The sequence below is a fragment of the Cygnus olor genome, chromosome 24 (genome assembly GCF_009769625.2).
Source record: "Cygnus olor isolate bCygOlo1 chromosome 24, bCygOlo1.pri.v2, whole genome shotgun sequence".
Classification (NCBI taxonomy): domain Eukaryota; kingdom Metazoa; phylum Chordata; class Aves; order Anseriformes; family Anatidae; genus Cygnus; species Cygnus olor.
This window is the reverse complement of record NC_049192.1, coordinates 4,529,059-4,541,190: the sequence shown is the minus strand read 5'-3', so window position 1 is coordinate 4,541,190 and position 12,132 is coordinate 4,529,059. Positions and strand designations below refer to the sequence as shown.

Genomic DNA, 12,132 nt, shown 5'->3' with positions numbered 1-12,132 from the left:
AGACAACAGGATAGTTATTCCGTAGGACACAGGTCCACATACGTTTGCTTGCAGCACGGCTGTCACAGCCACAGAGACTTCTTGAGTGTTTCCTTAGCTGTCGTGGCTGCAGGTGTTTTCCAGGCACTGTGCTGTTCAGTACAGTTCTGCACACTTCCTAGCTCAGACTTTGTGTATTTTGGACTAACCCAGACATGGTAGAAGTGACATCATTGTAGGACTGCAAGAAGCTGATTATAGTTTTTTCTCTTGATGCGTCATGCTGTAGGGACCCAGGTCTAGCCTTACCTTCACATTTTCAAGTCAGTGCAGCTTCATCCGTACTAATACTACACAAAATATTTACTTCAGTTTAATGTAAAATCAAGCAGAGCAGTCCTTTGGCTACCAAGTTTAACTGTACAGGCCTTATTTGAGTTTTCTGGCATACTGTATTAAAGAGTTATTAAATAGACAGTGATTTTGATGTATCCTAGCTGTGTCTATTTCAAAAGCCTAATGCAGGTTTTGTAAGCTTCATTGCAGTAGTAGATGGTGGCTGTACAGCAGGAATCAGTTGCAAGGTTCATCTTCTCAGCTTTTCTTCTTCTCCCCTCTTGGCTTCACTTACAAATTCCACTCAGTTTGTTCATCTCATCCGCTTGTTTTGTAGTGGGATCATTACACTTCTTGTATCTTCAGAGGAAGTGGAAATTGCCAAGAACAATGGCAGTGTTTTACCCTAGAACCAGCAAGAAATGGAAGCATGGAAGGGTACTGAGTCACTGTACTGTTCAGTAACTTCTGTGGATGCCTTTATCTCTTTTTAACCCTGCTGTTAAAAATGAGCAGTGAAGAGGGAACAGATAAGAGTTAATCTGTAGAGTTGCAGATAAAAAAAAAAGTCTTTCAAGTTTTTTTTTTTATGTGCTACCGGAGAAGAATTTTCATTATCTGTGCATTTCTTATCAGTGCTGACATGGAAGAATTCCTTTTCTTTTCTCTCTTTCGTAATAGTCATTAGCACAGAGCTGGATGAGCTGATGATGGAAGCCCAGCTGCTACAGGTTTCTCTGCCTGAAATACAGGAGCTGTACCAGATCCTATTCACAAAGCAAAGCCCTGCTTTGCAGACAGAGCAGAAGTCATCAGTTGGACCGACAAATGAGAAGGCAAGTGTCTCAAGACAGCAATGAGATTGGGGTCACTTTGCAATAGAGGTGTAGTCCCAAAACTGGGAAAAAAACATTTGTCTGCCTGAACATAAAAGCTTTACAATGAGGTTTGCGTGTGTGTGTGCGTCTACTTCCATGAACACACATTTTGCTTGCTCTAAAGGGGTCAAGAAGTCAGTAACAAATTTGTACAAACAATTGAATGTAATTTGTGGTCTAATGCATTTCTGCTATTTGAATCTGGATTTTACAGTCACTCTCTGTATTTTAAGTACATCTATCCTAATTCGAATTGCGATGCTTGTCTTGTGTTAGACCTGTGTGAGACCTTCTTAACTGCCTCTGAAGCCGTGGACTCAGGAAATGAGAGTTCTTTTTCCATAAACTTCTGTCACTTGAGCGTGACCCTAACCTTTGCCCCCCCACCCCCCACTCCCCCTTACACATCACACTTCGGCTGAAAAGGCAGCCCTCTTGTCAAACATTGAACACTTTTACTTAAGACTGCTCCTAAACGCAGGGTATAGAACAACAGAAGAACGTATGTTAGTTGTATACTTAACAGCTTGTCAAAATATCTTCCCAACAGAATGAGTGTTGCCGGGGAAAGAAGGATGGAATTAGTTACATGGAAAGAAAACTGAAGCGGCGTTTTGAGAGAGAGAGCTTCTGTGATGAGAAGAGAGCAAGGGTAAAAAAAATGAGAACACCCAAAAAGAAGAAACTGAAACTGAATCACTCAAGGGATCTCTGCACTAACAAACTGGAGAGAGAGCGTGAGCGACTCTTCGAGATGCAGCGTTCCAGTGAAAGCCACTTGTTTCCCTCAGATATGTCATTCTCTGAGCAGGAGGACTCTGAGGATGAGGATGCCATCTGCCCTGCTGTGAACTGTCTCCAGCCTGAGGGAGATGAGGTCAGTAAAGACAAACCCGCTGTGGTGTCCTGAATGCTGGGATCTGGAACATTCAGCTGCACTGAAAATGTTTTGTCTACAGAAATGCTGTTTACAAAGAGAGCATGAGGCACTTAGAAATCCAGAGGCATTGTCTGCTGTTGCTGGACACCTTTAGTAATGATCCTTTCCACCTTCTCCAAGAATAACTAGAAATGGGGAAGGTGGGTGGACATCAAAACATCTGCATGGAGTTTTGGAAGAAGGAGATGGGGATGTGCAGACACCACATTCACTGGTGCTCTTGAAATATGGGTGTAGAAAGACTTTGTGGATTGCATTTCCTATGGATAGGGACAGTGTCTTAAAGCTCTGCATAGGTCTATCCGTACTGAAAAATGGAGAAGAGGGACATTGCCAGATGCTTGGGACTGCCAGTTATCACCCATAAACTTGCTATAGGTGGGAAAACAACAGGAGGGATAAGAGAAGTGTGCCCTTCTTTCAGCTTCAGAGGAGCTGGACTGCAGCAGTCCAGAAAGTGGTGAGCACAAGTTAGAATATCCAGCAGTAGCCAATTGTAGAATGGTATGTTCTGTACTCATTTAAATAGATTAAGAGCTGAAAAATAACTAGTGAATGCTCTGAGTATTTGTTTGGTCCTTCTCTGAACCCCGGTGTATCTGTTCTCCATTAGGTGGATTGGGTCCAGTGCGATGGCAGCTGCAACCAGTGGTTCCACCAGGTGTGCGTGGGCATCTCTCCAGAAATGGCAGAGAAGGAGGACTACATCTGCATCAGCTGCACTGGGAAGGACTCTCAGTATCGGAAGTAAAACTCCCCATAAACCGTTCAGAACTTGAGTAAAGAAGGTTATCAGAGTTTTCCAATAAAGCCACAGGGGCTGGTTTAAGAACCAGATTGCAAATGGTGCTACTTCTATCCTCATGGGATCATTTTCCAGAACTCAAAACAATTTTTGACACTTTTGTATTTTTCCCTTGATCTTTGTGGTTGTTGAGGTTTGAGAAGCTGACTGTTTAGCAGGGGTTCCCACCAATTTGGAAGGCATTTGAAACATGCACCTTTTATTGTACAGCATTAAATTACCTCTCTGGGATTTACCGGCATATTTAATTCAGCTTGGTTTAGGTGCAAAAAAACCTGCACCATGGATTTTCCAATAAATCCTCTTTTGAGGAAATCCCTGTTTACTCTGTTAACTCTTTGGAGACTTTAGGTTTTTTTCCACTTTGTTTTTCGTAGACTAGGTTTATTTATCTGAGCAATAACTTCTATGTCTGGTTTCAGTGACTGGAATGACAATTCTGAACAGCGTGTTGCTTTTAGCATTGGTTGATGTACAGAAAGCAAATGTTAGATCCTAGTGTCACTGACGGCCCAGTGACGTAGAAGACAGGAGAGAAAAAAAAAAAGCTCTGTAAAGTAATTGCCACAGCTGTATTTTGGCTTTCTCCTTTTTTGGGTAGCTTGTATCAAATGTTGCAGTTTATATTGTGGAATAAACCCCTGGTTATGTTATAAAATTAAATGTTGGTGTTTTTAGAGAGCTTGAAATGCAGTTTCATTTCCCTCTGGATAGATCTTTGTCAATGGGTTCTTATATTCAAGAGAATTCCCTCTTAAAGGAAAAAAATGCAATGGTATTTTCTTACCTTTTATACTCAGGTTCTTACATCGAAAAAAAAAAGTTTTTCAAGTCTTTTCAAAGCTACTCCAAAACTGTGGTTATTTACAGGTCGGGTGAACAGAGGCTCACGACTGCAGTTTGGCAGGTGAAGGAGTGGGCAGTTGACTCAGGCGGCAAAGGTGCGGGGCAGCTCCTTCTGCCGGCCTGGTGCAGCTGCCTCCTTTAGGAAGGACTCTCCCTGCAGCACGTATTGCAGCTGGCCCGGCAGCGCACTTGTTGGCAGTCCACAGAGTGCTCTCTCATTCCTTTCAGCTGCTTCTGCTTGTGTTTGGGCTAAAAACCTGAGGAATGAGGAAATTTCTGGACAGGTTATGATTCCGTCAAAGGCTGTGTTTGAGGACCTTAATGTGGGGGAAGAAGGGGGCGGTGCAGCTGATGGCAGGCAGTAAGAAGGAGACGAAAGGAATAAAATAACCAAGTGCACTATGCCCAGAGCTTCCCCCAGGCGTGGAGGGAGAGGAGAGGCACAGGAAAGGGACAAAAAGCAAGTGGAGTCAGGAGCACAGGGAAAGAGCAGCAGTAGCAACAGTTCTGCCTCAGAGGGGACAAGACCTCTGAGAATAAGTTATTTTTCTGAGCCCACAAGCTTTGAATTTGAAGCACCTGAGGCTTACTGGAGAGCGATTGCTAATGCAGAATATAATTGCTCCTTTGGGAATGGACTGGTGCCAGTGTTGGGGCTAATTGTCTGCCAAGGGTGAAACTTACAGGCCCTAGAAGATGGGAGGTCTAGGAGATCTTTCTATCAGAGAGAGCACTCTCTTTAGGACATCCTGTCATCACCAGAAATGTGGCAGCGTTGGTATTCCCTCAGTTCCTCATCGAGAGGAAATGGCTGGTAAACATTTTTCTGCCATTTTTAGACCTTTCCCCTGCAGTAACAATGTGCAGGTTTTGGGCACAGCGCAAAGCCCTTGAGCAGTGTGTGGCTGACAACGACGTGGGGGATGTGTGAGAGAGAACTCTGTAGGAATTAGATTTCCTAGTTGCTTTCTGTTTGTTTGTTAGCTTGGGTTTTGGGGAGATGCCTTTTGTTGATTTGTTTGTTTGTTTTACTCCTTTAGTTATGCTTTCTAGTCTCACGTTGATTTTTAACTGTTCTAGATTCTTCTGCATCAAATCATAGATGATTTGTCTAAAACGAGCAGAGGCAGTCGGCCTGACCACACTTACATCAGTTAAATGTGTGTATACTTTCCCGTTATGACTTCATTATTTACTGTAATTGTTAAAAGAATGTTTTGTGATTTTGGTTGGAAGAAATCTTTGTGCAATGCCAAGATAACAATCCAAGCTGTGGAAAAAGAACCGATCTGTAGTGTCATCCTTTTAAAGCAGGTAGATGAACAAACTTGAAGGAGCTTGCACAGTGTTCTGATGTAGCTGAAAATGTTACTAAGTTTTCTCTCATGGTATTCCTTTTATTTTTATTTCCATTAAAGAGATGGCTGTTTAAAAAGAAGTGCCATAAGAAATACGATGCGATTAAGAACCAAGAAAAAGTTGTGATTTTTATTGATGGTTCTGACTACAAAATTTCTCATCAGGCTCAATGAATGCAATGGACTTGGCAGTGCTCCGACCCCCACCCCATCGTTAGCCCACAAGAGCAGAGCTGCCTGTGGGCCACTCTTTGGCCCTGGTGGGCTGTTTAGGATGCGAAAGTGGGATTTAGAGTCTTTGTGACTCCAGCAGACGTTGGAGATGCCTTGAATCACTGAGAGCTGTGAAGCACTGAAAAGTAGGCTGCCCTTGTGAGGCCCTACCTGGAGTCCTGCATCCAGGTTTGGGGCCCCCAGCACAGGAAGGATGTGGGACTGTTAGAGCGAGTCCAGAGGAGAGCTGCAAAGATGATCAGAGGGCAGGAGCACCTCTCCTACGAAGAAAGGCTGAGAGAGCTGGGGCTGTTCAGCCCGGAGAAGAGAAGGCTCTGGGGTGACCTCATTGCGGCCTTTCAGTACTTAAAGGAGACCTATAAAAAGGATGGAGAAGGACTCTTGGCTCGGGTAGATAATGATAGGAAAAGGGGGAATGGCCTTAAATTAGAAGAGGATAGATTTAGATTAGACATTAGGAGGAAATCCTTCACTGTAAGGGTGGTGAGGCACTGGAACAGGTTGCCAAGAAAAGTTGTGGATTCCGCATCCCTGGTGTTGCTCAAAGCCAGGCTGGTTGGGGCCTTGGCCTGGTGGGTGGCGTCCCTGCCTATGGCAAAGGGGGTTGGAACTGGATTATCTTTAAGGTCCCTTCCAACCCAAACCATTCTGTGATGGGAGGAAGATGGGAAAGTGGTCACCAGGCTGGTCACTGTGTGCTCTGCTTCACAGCGGTGGCTCGGTGACTGCGTGGATTGGCAGCCGTGGATCTCTATTCCTCTGGAGGTGGCAAAAGAGATGTTAGGCAGTTGTCTTATGTCAGCACTCGCTAAACGAAGGTGCCAGAAGTGGTGCTGGTTTTCTTCAAGCACTTCGCTTACACCGCCTAACGTGCCAGCCGTTTTTGCTGCTCACACCCAGATAATGCATACATGTTTGTATTCCACAGGCGGAAACTGCTGCTGGAATTTCACTATTGATGTGATCAGTGGTCAGCCCTGCTGGCCACCAGCAAAAGCAAAAATCTGAGTAATCAAATGCATTGGGAGAAAAGAGCATTTATACCAAGGGTTTGGTATATGTTTTTTCCTGTATTAAACAATTGAAACAACCCAGTTCTGTCCTTCCCAGTTGCATTCTAGGTGATGGTCTGTGCTGAGACCTCTTCTTTAGGTTGAGAAGAAAGGAAAAGTAAAACAACTTAGGGGTTAAAGTGAGTTTCAAATATAGAAAAGGATGTAATTTCTTAGGGACAACACATCAGATCCCAATATTTCATATACAGCTGGGGAAATTAGGGAGTACAAACAATTGATTCAGGGAGGGGGAACATTTCCTTTACAGCTGTGGAGTTGTTTTATATATTGAATGGCACCAGGAGAGGAAAAACAGACCTGAAATACCTTCTTTGTGCATTGTGGGACTTCAGCAGTGACTTGTTAACAGGAAAGGGGATGGAGGGGATGTAATACTGAGTAAATATGCATATATTCATGTGAACGATGCAGGAACAAATGCAGTTAATTTTATAGCGTGACACAAAAGCTGTTTTGTGTTACAGCTGCCTGTGATGCATGGAGGATTGTTTAGGCATTAGCGCACTTTAGAGAAAAGGGAGTTAGAGGAAGGGACTTCAGCTGAAGGCTAGATCCATTCCAGGGCAGACAAAAAGGTCAGGCTGCTGTACCTGCGGTAGGAGAAATAGGTAAGTAGGACATGACTACACTTCCCACACATGATTTAGGAAGGGAAGGGCTCTAGAATATATGTGCAGGCAGCTGCTACCTGGAAGCAAAATTACGAAGCTGAGATGACTCTTCTATGAATCTAGCTATAAATGTGCTCTTCTAAGAGAAGGGTTAAGGTGTGCAGCCTCGAAAAATGGCTTTATTCTTTCTTCAGAAGTGAACAAACTACGTATTGAGAGTTCTCCTCTAGGATGTAAACATGTCAGTCTCTGAAGGCAAGAAGACCATCAATAAAAACTGTCTGAAAGAGGTGATAAAACAGTCATTGCTAGATTAATACTACGGGTTCCACATGTGACTTCTATTTAAGACAGACAAAAATTGAATTTGGCATCATCAGTGGATTCCAGTAAAAAAATGTTAGGTAGAAGGAGGAAATACTTTATGAACAAACAAAAGTGTATGTGATGTTATGATACCGGGTCCAAAATTCAAATGCTGAGAAGAATGTATGCTGAAAGACAGTTGGAAAGAAATACTGACATACCTGAAATTAAGAGATGCAGCTTAATGAAAGTACTTTATGCACCCCAGTCCTTCAAGTTCTGAAAAGCTTGGTATTCTTACTGCTTGCAGTAACATTTTTTAAAGGTACCTGGCTGTGTCATCGCAATGTTGGGCTAGTTTTTGTGTGTGTGATTGCCTCCTGGTGTGAGCTGGGCATCTAAAATATATAAACATTGTAAATAGTAAAATCAGTAGCTTTTTATCTACAATGCACACAATTTGCTCAGTGAGCACCTCCATCATGCAGGGCTTGTTAAAGGACAACCCGATGTCAGAGAATACATGGCAGGTGTTTGGTCTGCTTCAGTATCTGTTGGGTTTGGGGGGTTTCTTGTTGCTCCCTGAAGTTAAATTTTAAACAAAGGGGGATGCATACCATGTAATGCCCTTGTTCTTGTTCAGGCTGATGCTGTGCCAGTCCCTTGTGCTGGTCCTGATTTTTCTTGAAGTATTTTTGCTTATTACAACCATAACCATATCAGCTACACGTCTTTCTGTGAAGTCTTCCTTGCAGGGAGGAACGTGAAGACTTGTGCACCTTGCCCTGCAGTAACCTCGGAGTCAAAGCATCACAGGAGGAAACAAGGAGTTCATCACAAAATACCTTTTCATGCTAAGGGTATCATCTTCTTCTGGTGACTGAACTTCCTTCCCTGAAGCATGTCAAAAGAAAAGATGAATGTTCAAACCCATTTGGTCTTGACACGAAATACATGGTGTTTGAAAGGTGAGCTCAGTTTGCTGGCTTTGCAGGAAGCATCTGTGCAGAAAACGTGTGAAGAGACCATGCAATGTACAAAACAGATGGGAATTCAAACCTGAAAAAGCCTGGAAGACTCAAATAAATGTAATTTCTACCAGTACAGAAGGACAAGTTGGAGCATTCAGTGCTGCTGTACCGTCACTTGAGCGGAAAGGAAGGATGATGGGCTAGACAGGCATTACTTGGGGATACTGCTTTTGTCTCTAAACTGTGGCCTTGTTTTCTGCAAAATGTTAAAATACAGAAGCAGCAGCTCTGGCTGCTACAAGGAGACAAAAATGACAAATACACGTGCAGGCACATTGTTTGTTGGTTCTGACATCAGCCAGCCCATGTCGGGGGGCAGCGGCTTGTCAGGTGAAATATTCCTGGCCTGTCTTGCTGGTTTTGGTGCAGCACTGTGCTTTCCACTAAACCAAACTACTGGGACAGTGCAAAGATGAACAGTTTACCCTAGCCTAGCCAAGGTTATACCTTGTTTAAATATGTACTTGTTCCTCCAGCAGAAGCAGCATTTTGAACAACAGAGGAAAAATCCTTATCTGCCGTATCACCAACTGTCCTGGCCCTAGGAGGGGCAGGGGTGGGTGTGTACACAGTGCGGTGTGCCAACATGTTAAAACAGGAGCCCTGTTCTCTGCCTCTAGGCATGAGCCCTACAGCCGAGGTCTGCCCTGCACAAAATTCCAACCTGAACTGAAATTTGTGCTCAGGGGGATGATGCCTGCGGGAGCCTGCTGGGTGCAGCGCCTGTGTTTCCCTTGTTCATCAGGCTGCTGCTTCTCCTCCTAGAGGAAATCTTGAACTCAAGCTGCAACCATTACGTGATCTACACAAATGCAGCTTTCTGGATGAGAACATTTCAAAATATGAAAGAACGTGACTGGAAGCGTTATCCCAATGGCATGGACTTCAGCTTAGAAGAGGCCGGCAAGGCTGGCTCGGCATGTAACAAAATACACAAAAAGGATGCTGCGTCATGGGAAAAGGCAGCTAGGGGAATAGGGACTTGCGTGGAAGTGACAGGTGGCTTGACTATTAAACAGCACCTGGCTAAGGCTAGTAGCCCAGTGCTCCCTATGGTAGCCCCTTCACAACCAGAGAACTCCCCTGGGTGCTGGGTGCAGCGCCGGGGCCAGTTGAGCACCAACGTGGCCCCAAGCGCTGTCCCTTGAGCAACGTGTCCATTTTGCATGTGTTAATACTGCGTTTTGGTATTGTAATGCTTTGTAAAGTTGCTGCCCTGGAGTGTGTCCAGAGAAGGGCTATGAGGCTGGTGAAGGGCCTGGGGCGCAAGTCCTGTGAAGAGCAGCTGAGGGAACTGGGGGTGTTTGGTCTGGAGAAGAGGAGGCTCAGGGGGAGACCTTACTGCTCTCTGCAACTCCCTGAGAGGAACATGTGGGGAGCTGGGGGTCAGCCTCTTCTCGCACATAACCAGGGCTAGGACTAGCAGGAGTGGCCTCAACTTGTGCCAGGGGAAGTTCAGGTTGGAAATGAGGAGACATTTCTTCTCAGAAAGAGCAGTCAGGCGTTGGGACGGGTTGCCCAGGGAGGTGGTGGAGTCCCCGTCCCTGGGGGTGTTCAAGGAGAGGTTGGACGTGGTGCTTGGGGACACGGTTCAGTGGGTGACGGTGGTGGCAGGGGGTGGGTGGACCAGGTGATCCTGGAGGGCTTTTCCACCCCTGATGATTCTGTGACCATTAAAGACTACATTCCATGATCGTTCCTCCCCACTCCGGGCCGGGGCCGCCCCACAGCGCCTCACCGAGCCGGCCCCTCCCTCCCTTCCCACGGAGGCGGCGCCGCCGCCATTTTCCCTCCGCGCCGCCCGGGGGCGCTGTGGGCGGCGCCGGGGCCTCGCCGCCATCCCGGCGGGGTGCGCGCGCGCCGTGCGTGCGTTTGGCGCGCGGCGGCGGCGGAGCGGAGCGGGGGCGATGGCGGGCGCGGCGGCGGCGGGCGGGCCGGGGGGCGGCGGCGGCGGCAACGGCGGCGGCGGAGGAGGAGGAGGGAGCGCGCCGGGCCCGGTGGCGCAGGGCCTGAAGGAGGCGCTGGTGGAGACGCTGACCGGGATCCTGTGCCCGGTGCAGGCGGTGCGCGCCGCCGCCGAGGAGCAGGTGAAGGTGCTGGAGGTGACGGAGGGTGAGTGCGGGGCGGCGGCACCGGGAGCGGGGCTGCGGGGAGGGAGGGGCCGGGCCTGGGCCGCGGGGGCCCTGCGGGAAGCGCCGCCCGCCCGTAGCGGAGCTCCCGCGGCCGCCCCGCCTCCTGCCGAGCCGGGAGCTCGGGGGGGGGGGGGGAAGGGGGAGCCCCCGGGGTGCCTGGAGCCAGGGCACCGGGGGGGGGGGGGGGAGGAGGGAACGGGGAGCCCCCGGGATGCCGGGACCCGTGGTACCCCCGTGGGGGGGGGCTTAGGGGGAGAAGGAAAGGGGGACCCTCACCCCTGGGTGCCCGGACTTGGCACCTCTTTGGGTACCGGTGCCCTGGGCTCCCTTGCTGCCGCTCTCACTGCCGGGGGGCTGCGGGCCTGTGGCCCTGCCCGGTCCCCGCTTCAAGCCCGGGTGCTCCGGGCCCCCCGAGGGGCGCTGAGGGGGCGCTGGGGCTGGCCCCTGGCTCTCCGGGTTGGAGCTGACACGAGCAGGAGGCCCAGTGCCCGACAGCCCCTGCTCGTTTGGCTTTTGGTGGAGTCGTCGAGGCAGGTCGTGCGCTCGAGGCTTTTGCCGCACGCAAGCCACGCTTAAAACGCTGTTGGTGTTCACGGGTTATTTCGTGTCAGCTCAAATTTGGTGACCCGACCCAAAGGACTGAAATCTGTCGAAGCCCCTGGAAGATCTGCAAGGAGTCCTGCAGGCGGTGAGGGCACGGTGCTGCAGCCCTGGCTCGAGCCCTTGACCCGGCTCCTCAGCGGGTCGCTCGTTCCTGGTCCCTCCTGCACGCTTTGCCTTACCTCCTGTCTGATTTTGCCATTCCGGAGGTGTTCTGGGAAGTGCTTTAAACTCTTTTTGCTCCTGAACTTGAGCTCAGACGCATTATCAAAGGCAGTTTATGGTAAAGAGAAGGAAGACGTAAGGGTGTGCCTGGCTCCAGAACAGTGTTGTGATTGCCCTGGGTGAAACCAGGGCGATGAAAGGAAAGCAAATTGTTTGATAAAAACGTATCTACTTATACAGTCCCTTATCATTTGTTGTAACACTCTCAGGTCGAGTCTTCCTTGATGCATTACAAGGAAATTTGTTTGTTGCCATCGCAGCTGGTGGAGCTTTAAAGGTGGCAGTGCAGTAGTATGAGTTTGAAGTGCTGCAAACTTGTAGTCAGCATGCTCTTCAGTGGCAGCTTTCTTTTTTCCTAACAGTCTGAATATTACCACAAGAAATCAAAGCAAGTTTGTGTAATGGTTTGAGTAACAGATTTCCAGAAAACACTACTTTTTGCGGGCTGTAGGTGACGGATGCCCCTAATATCCCATAGGACGCCCAGGAACACAACAGGACTACATCTGGTTGGTACCGTTTAGGGTAAGAGGAATGGAGTTATCTTTGCCTTCTCTTTTCCACAGCTTTGCAAATATCCTTGTCATAGAATTGTAGAATGTTCCAGGTTGGAAGGGACCTTAAAGACCACCCACTTCCAACACCCCTGCCATGGTCGGAGATGCCACCCACTAGATCGGGTTGCCCAGGGCCTCGTACAACCTGGCCTTGAGCAGCTCCAGGGATGGTAGCCCAGAGAGGTTGTGGATGCCCCGACACTTCTCTGCTTTCAACT

General features: G+C 48.0%; 2 protein-coding genes across 2 annotated transcripts in view; both read left to right on the top strand.

The window, feature by feature from the left end:
• The window catches only part of KDM5B (lysine demethylase 5B), a 55,041-nt gene extending 51,424 nt beyond the window's left edge, over positions 1 to 3,617 (top strand). The window contains exons 25-27 of the mRNA XM_040535502.1: positions 997 to 1,151; positions 1,744 to 2,070; positions 2,747 to 3,617. Of these exons, the coding sequence (XP_040391436.1) occupies positions 997 to 1,151; positions 1,744 to 2,070; positions 2,747 to 2,884 (620 nt within the window). The 3' untranslated portion in view covers positions 2,885 to 3,617. The remainder of the gene's footprint in view (positions 1 to 996; positions 1,152 to 1,743; positions 2,071 to 2,746) is intronic.
• Positions 3,618 to 10,306: 6,689 nt separating this feature from the next.
• The window catches only part of IPO9 (importin 9), a 34,065-nt gene continuing 32,239 nt past the window's right edge, over positions 10,307 to 12,132 (top strand). The window contains exon 1 of the mRNA XM_040535503.1: positions 10,307 to 10,512. Coding sequence (XP_040391437.1) covers positions 10,308 to 10,512 — 205 coding nt within the window. The 5' untranslated portion in view covers position 10,307. The remainder of the gene's footprint in view (positions 10,513 to 12,132) is intronic.